Source organism: Hyperoodon ampullatus (assembly GCF_949752795.1).
Source record: "Hyperoodon ampullatus genome assembly, chromosome: 8".
NCBI lineage: Eukaryota > Metazoa > Chordata > Mammalia > Artiodactyla > Ziphiidae > Hyperoodon > Hyperoodon ampullatus.
This window is the reverse complement of record NC_136921.1, coordinates 55,215,857-55,240,664: the sequence shown is the minus strand read 5'-3', so window position 1 is coordinate 55,240,664 and position 24,808 is coordinate 55,215,857. Positions and strand designations below refer to the sequence as shown.

Here is a 24,808-nt window from a genome sequence, read left to right as displayed (position 1 = left end):
CTGATAGCATGAACTTTGGTATAGGATAGTCAGTGGTGAGTGAAGTGCTTTGCCCACATTCTTTCATTTATTCCTAAGGACCACAGTGAAAGGCATTATAATCTTCATTTTCAGATGATAAACTGAGGTGCTGAAAGAATAAGTAATGGATCCAAAGTCACATGGATTAAATAAATTAAATTATTAGTAATTTAATAAAGTATTGATTATCAATATATTAATTATTAGTGGCATTATTAATCATCCTTAATGCACACAAAAAACTGTCTATCAAATAGATCAATTCAATGAATCTAAAAATAGAAAGAAAAAAGAGTGTCTTTAGAGGAAATAGCATTATTTAAAAAAGATATTCTGGTAAGGAAAATTTATGTCATACTTTAGTAGAACTAGCAAAAAACATTAAACTCATTCCCAGGTCCTTTATTCGTACCCTGAAAGCTCCTAAAATTAAATTGAACTGCTATTTATTCTATCCCCTCTCCAATCTCTCCTAGTATCTAGCTGGAAATGAAAGTACAACGTGAGGAATGTCATTTTCCTCTGTGCTCAGCGGGGCAGCAGGGCTTGGGGGTGCAGGGACCCAGCCAGGACACACTCACTCAGACATCCACAAATAGCTCAGAAATGCTTGCGGTGCTGGTTTGGCTTCAGGCTTTCGGGGAGGGTGGCTTATTCTGCAGGGACTTTGTTCACTTCAATTAGCAGTAGGTGTTAATCTCTCTTTTTTTTTTTAATGTTTTAGATATACCTTTATTGAGGTATAATTAATACAGAAAGAACTGCACCTATTTAATGTGCATAATTTGATGAGTTTGGACATATGCAAACACCTGTGATACAATCTCCACAATCAAGGTAATAGACATATCCAACACCTCCCAAAGTGTTCTTGTGTCTCTTGGTTTCTGTTTTTATTTTTGTGTGTGTGTGGTGTTAATCTCTTTTGGGGAACTGATATTGCCTACTTTTTAATTTATACTTTATTAACAGCACTCAAAATAAATATTCACTGGGCATAATGTCAACTCTTCGTGACATGGTGCCCTTTCTCTATCTGTGTTCTTCTTCTAGGTCCACAAGTGAGAAACAGTATCATACCCTCAGTGGGAAAGGTCAAGCTCAGGTTACACTGCTTTTATAGAGGCCATGAACTGAGGGCTTTCCTGAAATGTGATTCCTGGTCTGATAGGTGCCAAATACACTCTTAGGAGTGAAACTGTCTTTTTGTTCATTTCTTTTCCCAATAATGTTGACCTTTTCCTTAGAGGTTCAACTTCCTCCTCCCTTCTATTTACATGCTCTCTACCTCTCCCAGGATCATCACATTTTTTTTTCTTTTTTGTTTTTTTTTATGATACAATTAAAATATATTTGCCTGCAATCTCTCAAAATTACATTTCTTTTTTGTATATAGTCCTATCTATACTCTTGAGATAATGTACATATCAATAAAAGATAAATTTAAAAATGAGAATCAGAACTGTAGGGTTAAAATTGGTTTGAAAAGTCATTTACCCCAACCTCTCATCTGAGTTTTCTTTTTTTTTAATTTTTGAATTTATTTTTTTATACAGCAGGTTCTTATTAGTCATCAATTTTATACACATCAGTGTATACATGTCAATCCCAATCACCCAATTCATCACACCACCATCCCCACCCCATTGCGGTTATCCCCCCTTGGTGTCCATACATTTGTTCTCCACATCTGTGTCTCAACTTCTGCCCTGCAAACCAGTTCATCTGTACCATTTTTCTAGGTTCCACATACATGAGTTAATATACAATATTTGTTTTTCTCTTTCTGACTTACTTCACTTTGTATGAGAGTCTCTAGATCCATCCATGTCTCAACAAATGACCCAATTTCGTTCCTTTTAATGGCTGAGTAATATTCCATTGTATATATGTACCACAACTTCTCTATCCATTTGTCTGTCAATGGGCATTTAGGTTGCTTCCATGACCTGGCTATTGTAAATAGTGTTGCAATGAACATTGGGGTGCATGTGTCTTTTTGAATTATGGTTTTCTTTGGGTATATGCCCAGTAGTGGGATTGCTGGATCATATGGTAATTCTATTTTTAGTTTTTTAAGGAACCTCCATACTGTTCTCCATAGTGGCTGTATCAATTTACATTCCCACCAACAGTGCAAGAGGGTTCCCTTTTCTCCACACCCTCTCCAGCATTTGCTGTGTGTAGATTTTCTGATGATGCCCATTCTAACGGGTGTGAGGTGATACCTCATTGTTGTCCCAGAGGTCTCTTATGCTGTCTTCATTTCTTTTCATTCTTTTTTCTTTATTCTGTTCTGCAGCACTGAATTCCACCATTCTGTCTTCCAGGTCACTTATCTGTTCTTCTGCCTCAGCTATTCTGCCATTGATTCCTTTTAGTGTAGTTTTCATTTCAGTTATTGTATTGTATTGTTCATCTCTGTTTGTTTGTTCTTTAATTCTTCTAGGTCTTTGTTAAACATTTCTTGCATCTTCTTGATCTTTGCCTCCATTGTTTTTCCGAGGTCCTGGATCATCTTCACTATCATTATTCTGAACTCTTTTTCTGGAAGGTTGCCTATTTCCACTTCATTTAATTGTTTTTCTGGGGTTTTATCTTGTTCCTTCATCTGGTGCATAGCCCTCTGCCTTTTCATCTTGTCTATCTTTCTGTGAATGTGGTTTTTGTTCCACAGGCTGCAGGATTGTAGTTCTTCTTGCTTCTGCTGCCTGCCCTCTGGTGGATGAGGCTATCTAAGAGGCTTGTGGGTTTCCTGATGGGAGGGACTGGTGGTGGGTAGAGCTGACTGTTCCTCTGGTGGGCAGAGCTCAGTAAAACTTTAATTCCTTTGACTGCTGATGGGTGGGGCTGGGCTCCCTCCTTGTTGGTTGTTTGGCCTGAGGCGACCCAACACTGGAGCCTACCTGGGCTCTTTGGTGGGGCTAATGGCAGACTCTGGGAGGGCTCACGCCAAGGAGTACTTCCCAGAACTTCTGCTGCTAGTGTCCTTGTCCTCGCAGTGAACCACAGTCACCCCTTGCCTCTGCAGTAGACCCTCCAACACTAGCAGGTATGTCTGGTTCAGTCTCCTATGGGGTCACTGATCCTTCCCCTGGGTCCCGATGTGCACACTACTTTGTGTGTGCCCTCCAAGAGTGGAGTCTCTGTTTCCCCCAGTCCTGTCGAAGTCCTGCAATCAAATCCCACTAGGCTTCGAAGTCTCATTCTCTAGGAATTCCTCTTCCCATTGCCGGACCCCCAGGTTGGGAAGCCTGACGTGGGGCTCAGAACCTTCACTCCAGTGGGTGGACTCCTGTGGTATAAGTGTTCTGCAGTTTGTGAGTCACCCACCCAGCAGTTATGGGATTTGATTTTACTGTGATTGCACCCCTCCTACAGTCTCATTGTGGCTTCTCCTTTGTCTTTGGATGTGGGGTATCTTTTTTGGTGAGTTCCAGTGTCTTCCTGTTGATGATTGTCCAGCAGCTAGTTGTGATTCTGGTGCTCTCGCAAGAGGGAGTGAGAACACGTCCTTCTACTCCACCATCTTGGTTCGGATCATCACATTTCTAATTTTCATAAATTTACTCTTAATCTTCAAAAATACTCTCCTTGATTATTAGCAACTTATGTGTCCTCCACTTCTAACCATTATAATGTTTAGTTTCTGTATTGTTTATTGTCACTGACTAAAAAAAAAAAAAAGCTTTTGATATCTTCTGCGTTGCTGGTTTTCTGTGTGTGTGTGTGTGTGTGTTTGTGCGTGTGTGCATGCACATGGGCGTGCATTATACATACACTACCTTTGAATGCCTTGATGGTAGAATTCCATCTCATACCATATCTTAAAAATACCAGATCTTAATGCTGTGTAAGTATTTAGTAACAGTAAGTGAATGATTGACAAGTATTCTATGCTGGTGGAGCCTGAATACAAATCTCTGGGAATATTAGGCAAATTTATTCAGCCATTTTCAAAACAAAATTGAAGCTTTAAAAACCAGGGTAACATATGGATTCATGTTTTAGTGAGTAAACACAGTATGGCTTCTTGCCTTTTGTCATAATTTATACTTCCTGCTCTCGTGCAACACTCTGATTCTAGATTGGCAATACTCTTGTTAAAGGGTGAATACACTTCATTTCAACAGATATATTTTCCTGGACTTGCACTGGAGTATTTCATAATGACTGCCTCTTGTCACGCTGTAGGTTTTAGTTCCTGTGCTGAAATGCATCAAACTGAGCTACAAAGATCTGCCATTTCTCAGTTATGTGTCCATAATCATGAGGCAGACACTGTGCTCCATCTCCAGGAGCAGTCCTCCAACCCAGGGACTGAGGGACCATTTCAACCTGCCAACTTTTTAAACATTAAATGTGTAAATGGAGCTTGCCATGACTATATCTCACCAAATGCCCAGCGTTTTCCCATGAAAGGCAGAAAGTGTTTTACAGGACCTTTGGGCGGCTTTGAGCTGTGTGATTTAAATTTTTATTATTATTTTTTTTGCACACTGCAACTGAAAAAATAAACATTGGATAGTGAAACAAAACCAAACAAAATCCCCCAAATATCCCAACAAGCTCTCACTACTGTTTGAGTTGTGCCCTAGCTAGTCCTCATTTTCTGATATGATCAGTTCTATTACTCATGCTATGGTAACATTCTCACCTATACAATTATGTGGAAACCAGAACACCAACCCTGGGAAGCAAGAACTTGCAAAGAATTCTGTGCATCCCCGTGCAGTGGGTTTAGAGATAAAACATATTATGATAGCCCATCCAATCCATGGAGACATGCTTCTTTTTTCTACTGTGAAGGCCGCTCTTTCTTTAGGATATTTTCTTTTTCTTTCCTCTTTCTATTGCCATTACCCTCACCCCAAGGATTTCACAAATGGCAGGGAAATTTTTTCCACTGCAATAGCTTTCACATAAAAAAGAGCAAAAGCATATTATTCTGAATGGGCCAGGCAAAGGATACTTTCTCTTGCTGATAATCTCACTATTTCACTATGTGCTTCACTGGACACTAGGTATTATTTTCTTAGCTCAATTAATCTCATTAAGCTCAAGAATTTTAATTAACTTTACTTAAGTCAATGCAGGCTCCTCTTGTTTAGCAGGATCCTTTGGAGACATACAGTAAGAATTAAAACTAGGTTGTTAAGTCTCCAGCCTCATTAAAAGTGCAAAAAGTAATCAGCAATGTCTTTTTGTGTGTGTGTGTGTGTGTGTGTGTTAGGGAAAACATCTGTACAATTCATTTTTCTATGTTGGAAAACCAAGTAAAACTGTAGGTTATTCACTGTAATAATATTTTAGTCTTACTTATGTAGATTATCAAATAAAAGCATATGCATTTGTGCTTCCCTGGTGGCACAGTGGTTGAGAGTCCACCTGCCGATGCAGGGGACACGGGTTCGTGCCCCGGTCCGGGAAGATCCCACATGCCACGGAGCGGCTGGGCCCGTGAGCCATGGCCACTGAGCCTGCGCGTCCGAAGCCTGTGCTCTGCAACGGGAGAGGCCACAACAGTGAGAGGCCCACGTACCGAAAAAAAAAAAATCATATGCATTTGTGAATTATGCTTTAAACTATAAACTTTTGGCCCTGTGGTTTTTCTGGTCACAAAATATCATTAAGTTAACATCTGTATAAGCTGATGGGCTCAGAGACTTTAATAAAAAATTGTCATTCAATATAATCATGAGGCTAGACGAGGAGGTAGAGGGCTATTTGAACACATAACCCATCCCCTCATGTCCAAATAGCCTTTAAAGTGTGATGATAATGTATTTGGTAGTTGTCAGTCTCAATTCTAATGCTTCTTTACTAAGAAAAAAAAATTACATTCATATCAAGTGGATTTTTCCTGTTGTAGTTCAGAGGTAAAAGTTTTGTGGAAGGGAGAAGATCAAACTTCAGGAATGCTAAATTTTTTCATCACTCTAAAGAATAATAACTTGCTGCGTTTCACATAACATTTATTCCTATATCTAAGCTATATTTATTTCTATTTGTATATTCAAGCTAATATTTCATGCATCTTTTTTAAGCAGTTGAAAATTTACATCATAAAAATGAACATTATCAGGGCTGCCGTCCTTCTCAAGATAAAAGGAGTTCTCTTATCTGCATAATATCTGGAGCCTACCTGGGCTCTTTGGTGGGGCTAATGGCAGACTCTGGGAGGGCTCACGCCAAGGAGTACTTCCCAGAACTTCTGCTGCTAGTGTCCTTGTCCTCGCAGTGAACCACAGTCATCCCTTGCCTCTGCAGTAGACCCTCCAACACTAGCAGGTAGGTCTGGTTCAGTCTCCCATGGGGTCACTGATCCTTCCCCTGGGTCCCGATGTGCACACTACTTTGTGTGTTTTTAGGATTGTACCATAACCCCATGAATTAGATTGTCACCTGATCCAAGTGATATGCAAACATTATTGTCCATGTTTGGCTATATCGGTCCATTGACCCAGTCAGTCCACATGGTATTACGGATACCAGGTAAGTTGAAACACACAAGTGATATAAATTGATGCTCCAAAAATATCACAAGCAATTTAGAGTTGGATGCTAAAGCAGAAATAACGTTTATGAGTTAATAAGAGCAGAAGGTCATACGTATGATCTGTTCATTACTCTTCAAGGCAATCCCCTTTGCCAAACTTTATCATGGTAGATAAAATATTTTTTCTTAAAGCAAAGGATAAACATCACCTTCTTAAACTTCTGCAATTCATATCCATTCCCCGTCAAACCCTTTTACTTTCCTACACACAGGTCTAATTAATTCATGACTTCTTAAAATGTTTATGGACAATAGCTACATGCCAGATACTGTTCTAAAATCTGCAGTGGCAACAATGAAGACTATCCATCCCCAGCCCTCTGGAAGCCACATTTAGGAGGAGAAAAAGAGGAAGTCTTACTGACTGTGCTTCACTTCAAGTCATAGTCATCTTCCCTTGCATTTTCATAGCCACCTGCTCATCAAATGCTCCAAAACCAGCAGTATCTGGCCAGTCTGCCCTATATCTGCCGTTGGCAGTTCGTTTCCTTAACTGAGCTTCTATGACTTTCCTTACACACAGCTGAAGTGGCTTCCATGGCAATGTGGATAAGGCCCAGAGCCCATCATCATGGGGCCCCCAAGATGAAATTAATCAGGTGTTTGAGTTGCCCATGACAGCAACACAAATTGGACTTAATTAGGCAGAAGAGCAAATGTAGTTGCCTATGTTGCCAGGAAAGGCAGGAGTGCACTTAGGGGGGCTGGGACAAGGGCTTGATGCTGCCAGGATTTGTTCTGCTTCAGTTCCTGCCTCTTTCTGAGCATCAGCTTTACTCTCTCCTCCTGCTTTTTCCACCAGGCATGACCGTGGCTATGGCAACTCTCCATCCATATACTTAGAACATCATGAAGAGAAAGAAGAGAAGGTTTCATTTTCCCAACTTAGAGATTCCTGGGAAACAGCTCTAAGTTGCCTAGTTTGTGACACTAGACCAAAGCTTGCACCAACCCATCCTGGTGACCCACAACTACTGTGGCTGGAGTAGGGGTCTTTCATCACTTGAAGGGAACTAGTTCAAACATGGCCACTTGGAAATCTCTATGGACAGGCCAGTTACCCAGTCTCTGTATATAACTTAGGTGCCTTACATTTTCTTTTCCATGAGCCTTCCTGCATGGACTTGAGGAAGTGTTATGTCTTCTCATTTGGTCTACGTGGGAGAAGAAACTCCCACAGCTGCGTTCTCCAGGAAAATTACTCTTTTTCCTCTGTCTCTTGCAATTGTTCCTGACCCTTTTTGACATCTATATCCTAGTCCTCATGTCCAAATTCTCCTACAGTTTTTTTTAAAAATTTACATCTCCATGTGCAGAGTATAGCAGGTATGAGATTGTAAACCTACTTGAGGGCATGGATTAGTCTATTCAAAATGTCTATATGGATTTATTGCTCACTGCAGACAAGGTCAATGAGATCTAAAGAACAGTACAACACAGCCCCATATTTTCAAAGTGCATGACCTACCTTCTTGTGGACCTAGTCTTTATGTGATTGAAAAAGAGCCCAAAATATTGATATCAGCTCTAGAAAGTTTGATTACTCAAGCAGATTCAATATTTGTGGGCATATATTTACTGTTCTCCATTAATTAATGCATAAGTAACAAATAAGGTCTACCTTTGGTTGAGGCACATTTTTTAGTCTTTTTTTTTTTTTTTTTTTTTTTTTTTTGCGGTACGCGGGCCTCCCACCGCCGCGGCCACCCCCGCTGCAGAGCACAGGCTCCGGACGCGCAGGCTCAGCGGCCATGGCTCACGGGCCCAGCCGCTCCGCGGCACGCGGGATCCTCCCAGACCGGGGCACGAACCCGTATCCCCTGCATCGGCAGGCGGACTCTCAACCACTGCGCCACCAGGGAAGCCCCATTTTTTAGTCTTTAAGAGTCAAATAAAACAAAACAAAACAAAAATCTCTTACTCTAGCACAGACTGAGACATATTCAGTGCATGAAAAATGTTTCTGACTAAAAATACTCAACTATGCAATAGTCCTATGCCCTTTCAATTAATTATTGATAATACCTTTTTGTCATCACTTGTCCCACATGACTCTTGACACAGAAGACCCTCCGCATCTGAATGCCCACACCACACGTAGCTTCTCCATTCCAGCCAATGGTTGCATTAAGGGCAGTTACCAATGTGTCTTCAGAACAGGGGCCCCAAGCTGACGTCTCCCAGTAGAGTTGCATACAGGAATGGTCATTGCACAAACGATATTCTTGGAGGGCCTGACTATGGGGGCATGGTTTTCCACCTGCAAAAATCAAAATAAAAAAAATACAGAATTGTTGCTGTTATTACCATGTTGCTGTTGCTGTTGTTACTGCCATTCTTATTTTTTGTTGTTTTTACTGTTTTAATGGTCTAGAAAGACAGCATTTTGATACAATCTTCCAAAGGCCTGGGCCACCGCGCCCCATTTCTTTCTTTTTTTTTTTTTTTTTTTGTGGTACACGGGCTTCTCACTGCTGTGGCCTCTCCCGTTGCGGAGCACAGGCTCCGGACGCGCAGGCTCAGCGGCCATGGCTCACGGGCCCAGCCGCTCCGCGGCATGTGGGATCCTCCCAGACCGGGGCACGAGCCTGCGTCCCCTGCATCGGCAGGCGGACTCGCAACCACTGCGCCACCAGGGAAGCCCCACCGCGCCCCATTTCTGACGCTATGGTCATGGTTCTTTTATCCTGAGGACAATACGTTGCACCTTTCTCTCCTCAATAACAGGCAACGGTATGCCAATTAGATTTTTAAAATCAATTGATTCTACTCTCACCTCTGTGTCATGTATCTGAGATAAACTCCAAAGAAATCTGCTTTTATCTTAATATGATTATGCGTACATAAATTAGTCAGTTAGATATAATAGCCCATGACCTTGAAGTGATATAAGATCAAACACAAACACTCACACACACACATTACCTACATATGGTCTCTCTTTCCTAAGACAGTATTATTTTTCTCAGAGAACCACTTTAAGACATCCATCCTCCCTCAAGCAGTGCATTTTACTGCAGTTTGAGAAATCCAGAAATCTCTCTTAAAGTTTGGCAGGAGAGAGCCCATCCTTAAACTCTGAAATAATATCTGACAATGTGTTATACACTGGCAGGGAAACCAGACAAATGTGCAGCCTTATACTCTTGGGTGAGTCAGACAATCAGATTTCATTACTATCTTTTCTTTCACAATTTTATATCCATGTCAAAACTGGTATTTATCTAAAGTATTGATGTTTTTCCTACTCTCCCACACTACAATGTTTTATTCAGTGGGCCAAATGCTCAGGAAGATTTGTGACCTTAGTTTTGTTATTCTTGTTATTTTGTTCCCCATTATATTGACTTTTTTCTCCTGCCAGAAATATAACAGACAAGAAGGGGAGGCCACTGCACTTTAAGAATATGAAAATTTTCATTCCTCTTGACCCTGGCCCCATTTCTTAGGACCACAGACAGAATCTTGTCTAAAAAGAAGTCCCTCAAAGCCAGTGGCCATATTGCTCTGCTGTCCCAGCTGAGCTGTCGGCAGACGAAGCCAAGGGAGGGCCTGAAAGAAATGAAATGACGTATGTGTCTGGGGACAGAGACCATTGCTTTAAATGACAGGAACAGCTGCTCCTCTAATTTGTTCTGAAGTCACCCATTTATATCCCCACAGCACACTTTAGCTTCTTGAAAGCCGTTTTCACAGGCTTCATCTTTTTCCCTCTCACCACATGCCAGCCTGACAGAGCAGGAAATGAGGACATACAGATCAGGTAGTCTGCCATGTTAGTGGCAGCTCCCAGTCAAGAAGCCATGTCTCTTGGTTCCTAATTTAGAACTCGTTTTACCAGACATATTCCAATTATGTTCCCAACGGCATGAGCAATCTGAAGCTGGATGTGTATCAACCAAGCCTTGTTTCCTTCCCTAAAAAAGTATAATGAAAACTGACATCCACCTGATTGCCATGGCCTGTACATAGTATGGGCTAAAACAAGTCATATACATATGGGAACCCAGCAGAGATAAACTAGAGGATTAGGGAGAAAAGGCATGCATGGAAAGCAAACTGTTCATTTGGATTTAGGGAACAGAAACCCTTCCTATTACTCACCTTCTCCAGCCAACGCCAGGATAGTCCTTGACCTGGTCTGTTTCCCATCGGAGTTTTTATTTGAGCAAGACTGGGAGCAAGATGACCACTCTGTCCACTCGCTTACCACACAATCCATCCGGCAGGGAATTTCACACACCATCTGTTCAGGAGGAGGTGATGCTGGGCAGAGAGTCCCTGATACATCTTCTCCTGTAGTCAACCAGAGCAAGACAGATGTCCATTACTGTAAAATCAAGGCCAGTCCCAGGAACATTTAGGTTCATTGCTTCCTCTACTACTTCAGTTTAGCTTAGAAGACTTCACCTGGTGTCTCTAAAACAATAACGTGCAAAAAACTGGTTTTTTTTCAGCCATTCATAATATTTATTTCAAGAAAAACTGTCAGGAGATAATTTGGCATTTAGAAAGGTAGATACAGCATCAAAACCTCCATTTGTCATCCTTCCCAGGGACGAGTGGGCTTCCTTCAGGAACAATTTAGCCATGGATGGCTGGAGACAGACAGGATTGACATGCTATGGACACCACGTGTAACAGTTACATGTATTTCTGCAAAATGGGAGCCAGAGGAGCCTTTTGGCCTGAAAACCACAATTTATGTTGAGCAATCTATTCAGCAGCCCCCCACAAATTATCAGTCTAATTTTTTATTGGGTGCTTTCACCTCCAAGTATGTAACCTTAAGCGAGATTATCACACAGTGATACTTTTATTCTGTTTGTGCACAGTGGTAAATGTGCACAATGGAAATGAATTTGTGGCTAAAATTATATAATGCGTTGAGATAAAAGTTGAAAGCAAGTCCAAAATTTTCCCTAATCTACTCCCTCTTTGAATGATGTGATGAATTAGTCCAACCAAAATACACACACACACACACACACGTATATATGATAATGGGGGATGGAGTTTTACAGTTATCAACAACAGACAAGACTAAGGGGATCATTCCTACATTGCTTTTCCATATCTCAAATGATTACAATGAATTTTTTCTAAGCTCTCCTTTAGGTTACTTATTCACCATTTTTAGAATTCAAATATTCTTCTTTATAGATAACAATTCAACTCTTACTATGCTCCCCCCCATTCACAGTCACCTCATAAATACAGAAGACATGAAAAATAGTAAAACCATTTATGGTTTGAAGCAACAACATGAAATGTGGAATGGCAACTCTAGGAGAGAGGTAGTTTTGTCTTTGTGACTTTATGCCCATGGAATTCTTCTGTCATAATCTGTCTGACACAAAAAATAACTAATATTTATGCAGTATCTCACTTGTGCCAGGCACTGTCCTTATAAGATGCTCTTATAGACAGGGTTGACCCGTCTTCTTTTATAGATGAGGAGTCAGTGGCTCTGGAAGGAAAACTTGCTCAGGGTCACACAGGCCTGAGTTGGGAAGCAAATGAAAACTTTCTGACTCCAAAAATTCTGGTTTCCCCATTAGACATATTGTATCTAATTCCAAGAGATGGATATTCCTTTTCAGAGGAAGTAAATAAAACAAGCTGACAGTGAGCAAGACTGCCTGGAGGAGAAGCTAGTGCCCTCCTAAGATCTGCATTCATATTTGTAAATGAGGCCAGGCTCATTGCCCTTGAGGTACAAATAAAACTTTTCAAGCATATTATGAGAAGTAATGGAGATTCTAGCAGATAATCGAGCTGAAAGACCAGTTCCAATCACTCTCTTTTCAGTCTCAATCTATTTTCAGGTTGAGTCCACACTGTATAGTACATGCAAACATGCACACGGACGTACATGGATGCACGCGTGCGTGCACACACACACACATACACACACCCAATACAGCTTAGGGGGAGTGCTTTCCCAAGTACAGAAGTAGGCAGGTCAAACTAAACATACAAACTACATCTAATCAAAATTCAATTTCCACATCTGTGAATATTATGAGGATAATTTTTTATAGAAAAACACTTTAAAGCAGTGTCTTGCAAAGAACATTTTGATGAATAAGAGATATTTGAAGAGTTCTTACTTTAAACAGTGGGGGGAAAGCTGAGACGTCCTAGACTAAAATAGCAAAATTGGTCTCACCACTGGAGAGTAGTGTGTGTTGAAAATGCCAATTGCCATGTAAACTTCCTTCGATGGAAATGGTATGTAGTATTTTTCAGCCTTATTTGACCAAAGGCCATCCTTTTTTAGGGAGCACCTCTCCCAGAAATGGTATTTTTATTAACATCTTTTGAGAAAACCCTGCCTTCAAGAGTTACAAAATTATCAACTACTATTTGATGAGCATATACCATGTCCAAGGCATATAATGGGATAAATATAAGTGAAGATACTACAATTTATCCCCCTAGAACTCATGATTCATAACAGAGATGAGCTATAAATACATAAAGATAAAACTTAGTCCAAGAGTAAATGTCAAGTTGCAAATGTGTGTTTTAAATAAAGAAGTGCTGTAGTGATTTAGGGAAGAGATGGACCTCTGGGGAACTAGTCTGAGAACAGAAGGCTTTCAACAAGGAGAAAGAGACAGGGTGACAACTGGTGGCAATCAGGGAGGGCATGCCAGTCAATGCAACTGTCAACAAAGGTATAATGATGGGAAAATACAAGGTATGTGGAAGACAGTTAATCCTGAATCTGCCTGAGGAGAAGAGGAAGCCCATGTTAGAAGAGTTGTTTGACATCAAATTCTGAATAACTTAGACTGACACACCAATTTTGTTCTATTTCTGGCTTACTTCAATTCCCAAATGCTCAGGTTTCCCATGACCTAAATTTAACTTCCTCCCCAGTCATCCATCATTCAGCACCCTTAGTATTCACTTCTGGTGCTGGGATGCTTTTTAAAACCTAAGCTTTCCCATAAACTGATATATCCATTTTCACGGTGCAGTGAAATGTCAATACTCCCACCAACACTTTGATAGCTTGTCGATATGGACTAATTTGGAAATGTGAGCAATCAGATAAGTTATTCTTTAGCGAAGCCAAGTTAATAGTCATGGGCAGGCACTTCAATTCTTGTGTGAGCTATTTTATAAGAAATCTTGCCAAAGAAAAGCTGCACGATGGGATCCTAGTCACAGGTGACCTAGCCAGACACAGTTAAGTATCTGAAGGTGGGAGAGGTCAGGAAGATGGCCGAAGAGTAAGACACAGAGATCACCTTCCTCCCCACAGATACATCAGAAATTCGTCTACACGTGGAACAACTCCTACAGAACACCCACTGAAAGCTGGCACAAGACCTCAGACCCCCCAAAAGGCAAGAAACTCCCCACATACCTGGGTAGGGCAAAAGAAAAAAGAATAAACAGAGACAAAAGGATAGGGACGGGACCTGCACCAGTGGGAGGGAGCCGTGAAGAAGGAAAGGTTTCCACACACTAGGAAGCCGCTTCGCGGGCGGAGATTGCGGGTGGCGGAAGGGGAAACCTTCTGAGTCACAGAGGAGAGCGCAGCAACACGGGTGCGGAGGGCAAAGCGGAGATGTTCCCGCACAGAGGATCGGTGCCGACCAGCACTCACCAGCCCAAGAGGCTTGTCTGCTCGGCCGCCGGGGCGGGCGGGGCTGGGAGCTGAGGCTCAGGTTTCGGGTTTCAGTCGGAGCGCGGGGAGAGGACTGGGGTCGGTGGCAGGAAGAGAGCCGGAAGGGGTTAGTGCGCCGCGGCTAGCCGGGACGGAGTCCGGGGAAAAGTCTGGACCTGCCAAAGAGGCAAGAGACTCTTTCTTGCCTCTTTGTTTCTTGGTGCGCGAGGAGACGGGATTAAGAGCGCTGCTTAAAGGAGCTCCAGAGATGGGCGCGAGCAGCGGCTAAAAGCGCGGACCCCAGAGACGGGCGTGGGACGCTGGGGCTGCTGCTGCCGCCGCCAAGAGGCCTGTGTGCGAGCGCAGGTCACTGTCCACGCCACCCTTCCGGGGAGCCTGTGCAGCCCGCCACTGCCAGGGTCCCGAGATCCAGGGACAACCCCGGGAGAGCGCACGGCGCGCCTCGGGCTGGTGCAACGTCACGCTGGCCCCTGCTGCCGCAGGCTCGCCCCACACTCTGTACACCTCCCTCCCCCCGGCCTGAGTGAGCCAGAGCCCCTGAAGCAGCTGCTGCTTTAACCTCGTCCTGTCGGAGCAAAGAACAGACGCCCTCCGGCGACCTACACGCAGAGGCGGGGCCAAATCCAAAACTGAGACCTGAGAGCTGTGAGAATAAAGAAGAGAGGGAAATCTCTCCCAGCAGCCTCAGAAGCAGCGGATTAAAGCTCCACAATCAACTTGATGTACCCTGCATCTGTGGAATACATGAATAGACAACGAATCATCCCAAATTGAGGAGGTGGACTTTGAGAACAAGATTTACAATTTTTCCCCCCTTGTTCTCTTTTTGTGAAAGTGTATGTGTATGCTTCTGTGTGAGATTTTGTCTATATAGATTTGTTTCCACCATTTGTCCCAGGGTTCTATCCGTCCGTTTTTTTTTTTGGTTGTTTTGTTTTTAATTTTTAATTTTTTTAATAATTACTTTTTTATTTTAATAACACTATTATATTTTATAATACTTTATTCTATTTCACTTATCTTCTTTCTCTTTTTCCTACCTTCCCTCCTTCCTCCCTCCCTCCTTTCTTTCTTTCTCTTTCTTTCTTTCTTTCTATCTTCTACTAATTCTTTCTTTCTAATTTTTCTCCCTTTTATTCTGAGCTGGGTGGATGAAAGGCTCTTGGTGCTGCAGCCAGGAGTCAGTGCTGTGCCTCTGAGGTGGGAGAGCCAACTTCAGGACACTGGTCCACAAGAGACCTCCCAGCTCCACATAATATCAAACGGCGATAATCTCCCAGAGATCGTCATCTCAACACCAGCACCCAGCTTCAGTCAACGACCAGCAAGCTACAGTGCTGGTCACCCTATGCCAAGCAACTAGCAAGACAGGAACACAACCCCACCCATTAGCAGACAGGCTGCCTAAAAACATACGAAGGCCACAGACACCCCAAAACACACCACCAGATGTGGACCTGTCCACCAGAAAGACAAGATCGAGCCTCATCCACCAGAACACAGGAACTAGTCCCCTCCACCAGGAAGCCTACACAACCCACTGAAACAACCTTAGGCACTGGGGACAGACACCAAAAACAACGGGAACTACGAACCTGCAGCCTGCAAAAAGGAGACCCCAAACACAGTAAGATAAGCAAAATGAGAAGACAGAAAAACACACAGCAGGTGAAGGAGCAAGATAAAAACCCACCAGACCTAACAAATGAAGAGGAAATAGGCAGTCTACCTGAAAAAGAATTCAGAATAATGATAGTAAAGATGATCCAAAATCTTGGAAATAGAATAGACAAAATGCAAGAAACAGTTAACAAGGACCTAGAAGAACTAAAGATGAATCAAGCAACAATTAAAAACACAATCAATGAAATGAAAAATACTCTAGATGGGATCAATAGCAGAATAACTGAGGCAAAAAAACGGATAAGTGACGTGGAAGATAAAATAGTGGAAATAACTGCTCCAGAGCAGAATAAAGAAAAAAGAATGAAAAGAACTGAGGAAAGTCTCAGAGACCTCTGGGACAACATTAAATGCACCAACATTCGAATTATAGGGGTTCCAGAAGAAGAAGAGAAAAAGAAAGGGACTGAGAAAATATTTGAAGAGATTATAGTTGAAAACTTCCCTAATATGGGAAAGTAAACAGTTAATCAAGTCCAGGAGGCACAGAGAGTCCCATACAGAATAAATCCAAGGAGAAATACACCAAGACACATATTAATCAAAATGTCAAAAATTAAACACAAAGAAAACATATTAAAAGCAGCAAGGGAAAAACAACAAATAACACACAAGGGAACCCCCATCAGGTTAACAGCGATCTCTCAGCAGAAACTCTACAAGCCAGAAGGGAGTGGCAGGACATATTTAAAGTGATGAAGGAGAAAAACCTGCAACCAAGATTACTCTACCCAGCAAGGATCTCATTAAGATTTGATGGAGAAATTAAAACCTTTACAGACAAGCAAAAGCTGAGAGAGTTCAGCACCATCAAACCAGCTTTACAACAAACACTAAAGGAACTTCTCTAGGCAAGAAACACAACAGAAGGAAAATACCTACAACAACGAACCCAAAACAATTAAGGAAATGGGAATAGGAACATACATATCGGTAATTACCTTAAATGCAAATGGACTAAATGCTCCCACCAAAAGACACAGATAGGCTAAATGGATACAAAAACAAGACCCATATATATGCTGTCTACAAGAGACCCACTTCAGTCCTAGAGACACATACAGATTGAAAGGAAGGGGATGGAAAAAGATATTGCATCAAATGGAAATCAAAAGAAAGCTGGAGTAGCAATTCTTATATCAAACAAAACAGACTTTAAAATACAGATTATTAGAAGAGACAAAGAAGGACACTACATAATGATCAAGGGAACGATCCAAGAAGAAGATATAACAATTGTAAATATTTATGCACCCAACATAGGAGCACCTCAATACATAAGGCAAATAGTAACAGCCATAAAAGGGGAAATCGACAGTAACACACTCATAGTAGGGGACTTCAACAACCCACTTTCACCAATGGGCAGATCATCCAAAATGAAAATAAATAAGGAAACACAAGCTTTAAATGATACATTAAACAAGATGGACTTAATTGATATTTATAGGACATTCCATCCAAAAACAACAGAATACACATTTTTCTCAAGTGCTCATGGAACATTCTCCAGGATAGATCATATCTTGGGTCACAAATCAAGCCTTGGTAAATTTAAGAAAATTGAAATTGTATCAAGTATCTTTTCCGACCACAATGCTATGAGACTAGACATCAATTACAGGAAAAAATCTGTAAAAAATACAAATACATGGAGGCTAAACAATACATTACTTAATAACGAAGTGATCACTGAAGAAATCAAAGAGAAAATAAAAAAATACCTAGAAACAAATGACAATGGAGACACGACGACCCAAAACCTATGGGACGCAGCAAAAGCAGTTCTAAGAGGGAAGTTTATAGCAATACAATCCTACCTTAAGAAACAGGAAACATCTCGAATAAACAACCTAACCTTGCACCTAAAGCAATTAGAGAAAGAAGAACAGAAAAAGCCCAAAGTTTGCAGAAGGAAAGAACTCATAAAGATCAGATCAGAAATAAATGAAAAAGAAATGAAGGAAACAATAGCTAAGATCAATAAAAGTAAAAGCTGGTTCTTCGAGAAGATAAACAAAATTGATAAACCATTAGCCAGACTCATCAAGAAAAAAAGGGAGAAGACTCAAATCAATAGAATTAGAAATGAAAAAGGAGAAGTAACAACTGACACTGCAGAAATACAAAAGATCATGAGAGATTACTACAAGTGACTCTATGCCAATAAAATGGACAACCTGGAAGAAATGGACAAATTCTTAGAAATGCACAATGTGCCAAGACTGAATCAAGAAGAAATAGAAAATATGAATAGACCAATCACAAGCACTGAAATTGAAACTGTGATTAAAAATCTTCCAACAAACAAAAGCCCAGGACCAGATGGCTTCACAGGCGAATTCTATCAAACATTTAGAGAAGACCTAACACCTCTCCTTCTCAAACTCTTCCAAAATATAGCAGAGGGAGGAACACTCCCAAACTCATTCTACGAGGCCAGCATCACCTTGATACCAAAACCAGGCAAGGATGTCACAAAGAAAGAAAACTACAGGCCAATATCACTGATGAACATAGATGCAAAAATCCTCAACAAAATACTAGCAAACAGAATCCAACAGCACATTAAAATGATCATACACCATGATCAAGTGGGGTTTATTCCAGGAATGCAAGGATTCTTCAATATATGCAAATCAATCAACATGATACACGGTATTAACAAATTGAAGGAGAAAAACCATATGATCATCTCAATAGATGCAGAGAAAGCTTTCGACAAAATTCAACACCCATTTATGATTAAAAACCCTGCAGAAAGTAGGCATAGAGGGAACTTTCCTCAACATAATAAAGGCCATATATGACAAACCCACAGCCAACATTGTCCTCAATGGTGAAAAACTGAAACCATTTCCACTAAGATCAGGAACAAGACAAGGCTGCCCACTCTCACCACTCTTATTCAACATACTTTTGGAAGATTTAGCCACAGCAATCAGAGAAGAAAAGGAAATAAAAGGAATCCAACTTGGAAAAGAAGTAAAGCTGTCCATGTTTGCAGATGACATGGTATATACATAGAGAATCCTAAAGATGCTACCAGAAAACTACTAAGGCTAATCAATGAATTTGGTAAAGTAGCAGGATACAAAATTAATGCACAGAAATCTCTGGCATTCCTGTACACTAATGATGAAAAATCTGAAAGTGAAATCAAGAAAACACTCCCATTTTCCATTGCAACAAAAAGAATAAAATATCTAGGAATAAACCTACCTAAGGAGACAAAAGACCTGTATGCAGAAAATTATAAGATACTGATGAAAGAAATTAAAGATGATACAAATAGATGGAGAGATATGCCATGTTCCTGGATTGGAAGAATCAATATTGTGAAAATGACTCTAATACCCAAAGCAATCTACAGATTCAATGCAATCCCTATCAAACTACCACTGGCATTTTTCACAGAACTAGAACAAAGAATTTCAAAATTTGTTTGGAAAAACAAAAGACCCCGAGTAGCGAAAGCAATCTTGAGAACGAAAAACGGAGCTGGAGGAATCAGGCTCCCTGACTTCAGACTATACTACAAAGCTACAGTAATCAAGACAGTGTGGTACTGGCACAAAAACAGAAAGATAGATCAATGGAACAGGATAGAAAGCCCAGAGATAAACCCATGCACATATGGTCAACTTATCTTTGAAAAAGGAGGCAGGAATGTACAGTGGAGAAAGGACAGCCTCTTCAATAAGTGGTGCTGGGAAAACTGGACAAGGACATGTAAAAGTATGAGATTAAATCACTCCCTAACACCATACACAAAAATAAGCTCAAAATGGATTAAAGACCTAAATGTAAGGCCAGAAACTATCAAACTCTTAGAGGAAAACATAGGCAGAACACTCTATGACATAAATCACACCAAGATCCTTTTGGACCCACCTCCTAGTGAAATGGAAATAAAAATAAAACTAAACAAATGGGACCTAATGAAACTTCTAAGCTTTTGCACAGCAAAGGAAACTATAAACAAGACCAAAAGACAACCCTCAGAATGGGAGAAAATATTTGCAAATGAAGCAACTGACAAAGGATTAATCTCCAAAATTTATAAGCAGCTCATGCAGCTCAATAGCAAAAAAACAAACACCCCAATCCAAAAATGGGCAGAAGACCTAAATAGACATTTCTCCAAAGAAGATATACAGACTGCCAACAAACACATGAAAGAATGCTCAACATCATTAATCATTAGAGAAATGCAAATCAAAACTACAATGAGATATCATCTCACACCAGTCAGAATGGCCATCATCAAAAAATCTAGAAACAATAAATTCTGGAGAGGGTGTGGAGAAAAGGGAACACTCTTGCACTGCTGGTGGGAATGTGAATTGGTACAGCCACTATGGAGAACAGTATGGAGGTTCCTTTAAAAACTAAAAATAGAACTACCATATGACCCAGCAATCCCACTACTAAGCATATACCCTGAGAAAACCATAATTCAAAAAGAGACATGTACCAAAATGTTCATTGCAGCTCTATTCACAATAGCCCGGAGCTGGAAACAACCTAAGTGTCCATCATCGGATGAATGGATAAAGAAGATGTGGCACATATATACAATGGAATATTACTCAGCCATAAAAAGAAACAAAACTGAGCTATTTGTAATGAGGTGGATAGACCTAGAGTCTGTCATACAGAGTGAAGTAAGTCAGAAAGAGAAAGACAAATACCGTATGCTAACACATATATATGGAATTAAAAAAAAATGTCACGAAAAACCTAGGGGTAAAACGGGAATAAAGACACAGACCTACTTGAGAATGGACTTGAGGATATGGGGAGGGGCAAGGGTAAGCTGTGACAAAGCAAAAGTGAGGCATGGACATATATACACTACCAAACGTAAGGTAGATAGATAGTGGGAAGCAGCCGCAGAGCACAGGGAGATCAGCTCGGTGCTTTGTTACCGCCTGGAGGGGTGGGATCGGGAGGGTGGGAGGGAGGGAGATGCATGAGGGAAGGGATGTGGGAACAGATGTATATGTATGACTGATTCACTTTGTTATAAAGCAGAAACTAATTTAAAAAATAAAATTAAAAAAAATAAATAAATAAAAGCTGGATTAAGATGTAAAAAAAAAAAAAGAGAGACATGTACCAAAATGTTCATTGCAGCTCTATTCACAATAGCCCAGAGATGGAAACAACCTAAGTGTCCATCATCGGATGAATGGATAAAGAAGATGTGGCACATATATATAATGGAATATTACTCAGCCATAAAAGGAAACGAAATTGAGCTATTTGTAATGAGGTGGATAGACCTAGAGTCTTTCATACAGAGTGAAGTAAGTGAGAAAGAGAAAGACAAATACAGTATGCTAACACATATATATGGAATTTAAGAAAAAAAAATGTCATGAAGAACCTAGGGGTAAAACAGGAATAAAGACACAGACCTACTTGAGGATATGGGAAGGGGGAAGGGTAAGCTGTGGCAAAGCCAGAGAGAGGCATGGACATATATACACTACCAAACATAAGGTAGATAGATAGTGGGAAGCAGCCGCAGAGCACAGGGAGATCAGCTCGGTGCTTTGTTACCGCCTGGAGGGGTGGGATCGGGAGGGTGGGAGGGAGGGAGATGCATGAGGGAAGGGATGTGGGAACAGATGTATATGTATGACTGATTCACTTTGTTATAAAGCAGAAACTAATAAAAAAAATAAAATTAAAAAAAATAAATAAATAAAAGCTGGATTAAGATGTAAAAAAAAAAAGAGAGACATGTACCAAAATGTTCATTGCAGCTCTATTCACAATAGCCCAGAGATGGAAACAACCTAAGTGTCCATCATCGGATGAATGGATAAAGAAGATGTGGCACATATATATAATGGAATATTACTCAGCCATAAAAGGAAACGAAATTGAGCTATTTGTAATGAGGTGGATAGACCTAGAGTCTTTCATACAGAGTGAAGTAAGTGAGAAAGAGAAAGACAAATACAGTATGCTAACACATATATATGGAATTTAAGAAAAAAAAATGTCATGAAGAACCTAGGGGTAAAACAGGAATAAAGACACAGACCTACTTGAGGATATGGGAAGGGGGAAGGGTAAGCTGTGGCAAAGCCAGAGAGAGGCATGGACATATATACACTACCAAACATAAGGTAGATAGATAGTGGGAAGCAGCCGCATAGCACAGGGAGATCAGCTCGGTGCTTTGTGACCGCCTGGAGGGGTGGGATAGGGAGGGTGGGAGGGAGGGAGACCCAAGAGGGAAGAGATATGGGAACAGATGTATATGTATGACTGATTCATTTTGTTATACAGCAGAAACTAATAAAGAAAAAAAAAAAGAAAAAAAAAGTATCTGAAGGTGAAGCCCAGCACCACTTATCCTCTTGAGCATATCACTTAACTTCTTTGAATCTCAGTTATCTCATCTGCAATTATGAAATAATAACACTTTTCAAAGATAGTCTAAGGTTTAGAAATCACTTATACAACAAACACAGCAGGGTGTCCAACAACAGAGGGAGGATCAATATAGAGGAACCTTTAAAACCTTTTTAAAAATGCTGTTTGGGGCTTCCCTGGTGGTGCAGTGGTTAAGAATCCACCTGCCAATGCAGGGGACACTGGTTCGGGCCCTGGTCCGGGAAGATCCCACATGCTGCGGAGCAACTAAGCCCATGTGCCACAACTACTGAGCCTGCGTGCTGCAACTACTGAAGCCTTCGCGCCTAGAGCCCGTGCTCCACAACAAGAGAAGCCACTGCAATGAGAAGCCTGTGCACCGCAACGAAGAGTAGCCCCTGCTCAATGCAACTAGAGAAAGCCCACGTGCAGCAACGAAGACCCAACACAGAGAAAGAAAGGAAGGAAGGAAGAAAGGAAGGAAGGAAGGAAAAAAAGAAAGAAAGAAAGAAAATGTTGTTTGCAAAGATGTACACCACCAAAACCCAATGGCATTCTTGATCTAAAAAACCTAGATACTTATGCCATAACCATGGAAAGCACTTGCTTTACTGTGCATATATGGGTACAGATAACCACCAATAACTTCACAGATGAGTTCACATAATATATAAAGACTGCTTATAATTATCCAGATCATTTTATTTATATGTGGCTCATCTAAGCCATTTAAGAGCCAAAAATAAAGCACTTGAGCTTGAATAACCTCATGTGCCCATCTACATTGGTAATAATGATCTTCTTATTGCACAGAGAGAACTCATTTCAAAAGAAGAGCATTTATACTTCCTTGTTTTCATTTTCATGGATGGATCAATGAGACCAACTGAAATCTCAGGCAAGTGTGGAAAATAAAGCAGCATGTGGGACAGAAACTTAGTCATTAAAAGTGATTTTCACAAGCTCTTAAAATCTAATATTACAAAAAATTGAGTATATTTAAGAGGGAAATTGAATTCATCTTTCAAGACTCTAAAATTACTCCCAGTTCTCATCACACTCCCTGGATCAATAATGACAAACTCCACATTCTCTCCTCATAGAGTAGACTTATTTAAACCAGTTGTGATTCTGAAAATATGGGATATGGTGCTGCTCCAACCTTGTCACTCACGATTTTTTAATAATTTAATATGGTGAAGTCCACATTACATAAAACTAAACATTTTATTTTTATTATTATTATGTTTTGGCAGCGAGGCATATGGGATCTTAGTTCCCTGGCCAGATATCGAACCCGTGCCCCCTGCAGTGGAAGTGCGGAGTCCTAACCACTGGACCGTCAGGGAAGTCCAAAGTTAACCATTTTAGAGTAAACATTTCAGCGGCATTTAGTAAATCACAATGTTTTGGCAACTACCACGTCTATCTAGTTTCAAAACGTTTCATTACTCCAAAGTAAAACCCTTTACCCATTAAGCAGTTTCTCCCCATTACTTCCTCCCTCAGACCCTGGCAGCCACCAATTACTGTTCTATCTCTACAGATTTATCTATTCTGAATAGTTTATGTCAGTGGAATCATATAAGTTGTGATTTTTTGCATCTGGGCTCTTTCACTTAGCATAATATTCTGGAGGCTCATGCATGTTGTAGTATATATCACTACTTCATTCCATTTTATGATGGAATAATGTTCCATTGTATATATATACCAAGATTTGTTTATCCATTCATCCAAACTCATACTTGTTTGAGGCCCTGAGTTCAATTATTTTCAGTATATACCTAGGGATGGAATTCCAGAGTCATATTTATCACTTAGTTTTGTCTCAGTTTGTCAGTTGTTTGTCTGTGATTCTGGAGACCTTGGCATCGATGACCAGACTAGGGCCTGGCCCTAGTTCATACTACTGTCTCATGCTTGCCAATTCCTGGCTAAAAACAACAGCGCTTAGATGAGAGAAAGAAAGATTCTTTTCTTTTTTAAAAAAGTATAGTTTATTTACAATGTTGTGGAAGTTTAGGTACAGCAAAGTGATTCAATTATATATATATATATATATATATATATATATATATATATATATATATATACACACACACACATATATTCTTTTACGGATTCTCTTCCATTATAAGTTATTACAAGATATTGAATATAGCTCCCTGTGCTATACAGTAGGTCCTTGTTATCTATTTTATATATAGTAGTGTGTATCTGTTAATACCCAACTCCTAATTTATCCCTCCCCCTGCCTTTTCCCTTTTGGTAACCATAAGTGTGTTTTCTATGTCTGTGAGCCTATTTCTGTTTTGTAAATAAGTTCATTTGTATCATTTTTTTTTAGATTCCAAATATAACTGATATCATATGACATCTCTCTTTCTTTGTCTGACTTACTTCACTTAGTATGATCATCTCTAGGTCCACCTGAGAGAAACCTTCTTGAACATATGAATAAACTCAGGATTCCTTAAAAAATGCTTCTTTTTCTGGTTCAAATG

At 40.5% G+C, this 24,808-nt stretch overlaps 1 protein-coding gene across 1 annotated transcript in view; it reads right to left on the bottom strand.

The window, feature by feature from the left end:
- The window catches only part of THSD7B (thrombospondin type 1 domain containing 7B), a gene marked incomplete at both ends in the record, with an annotated part of 801,311 nt that overhangs the window by 429,354 nt on the left and 347,149 nt on the right, over positions 1 to 24,808 (bottom strand). Inside the window, 2 exons of the mRNA XM_079709630.1 lie at positions 8,606 to 8,840; positions 10,685 to 10,876. Coding sequence (XP_079565756.1) covers positions 8,606 to 8,840; positions 10,685 to 10,876 — 427 coding nt within the window. The remainder of the gene's footprint in view (positions 1 to 8,605; positions 8,841 to 10,684; positions 10,877 to 24,808) is intronic.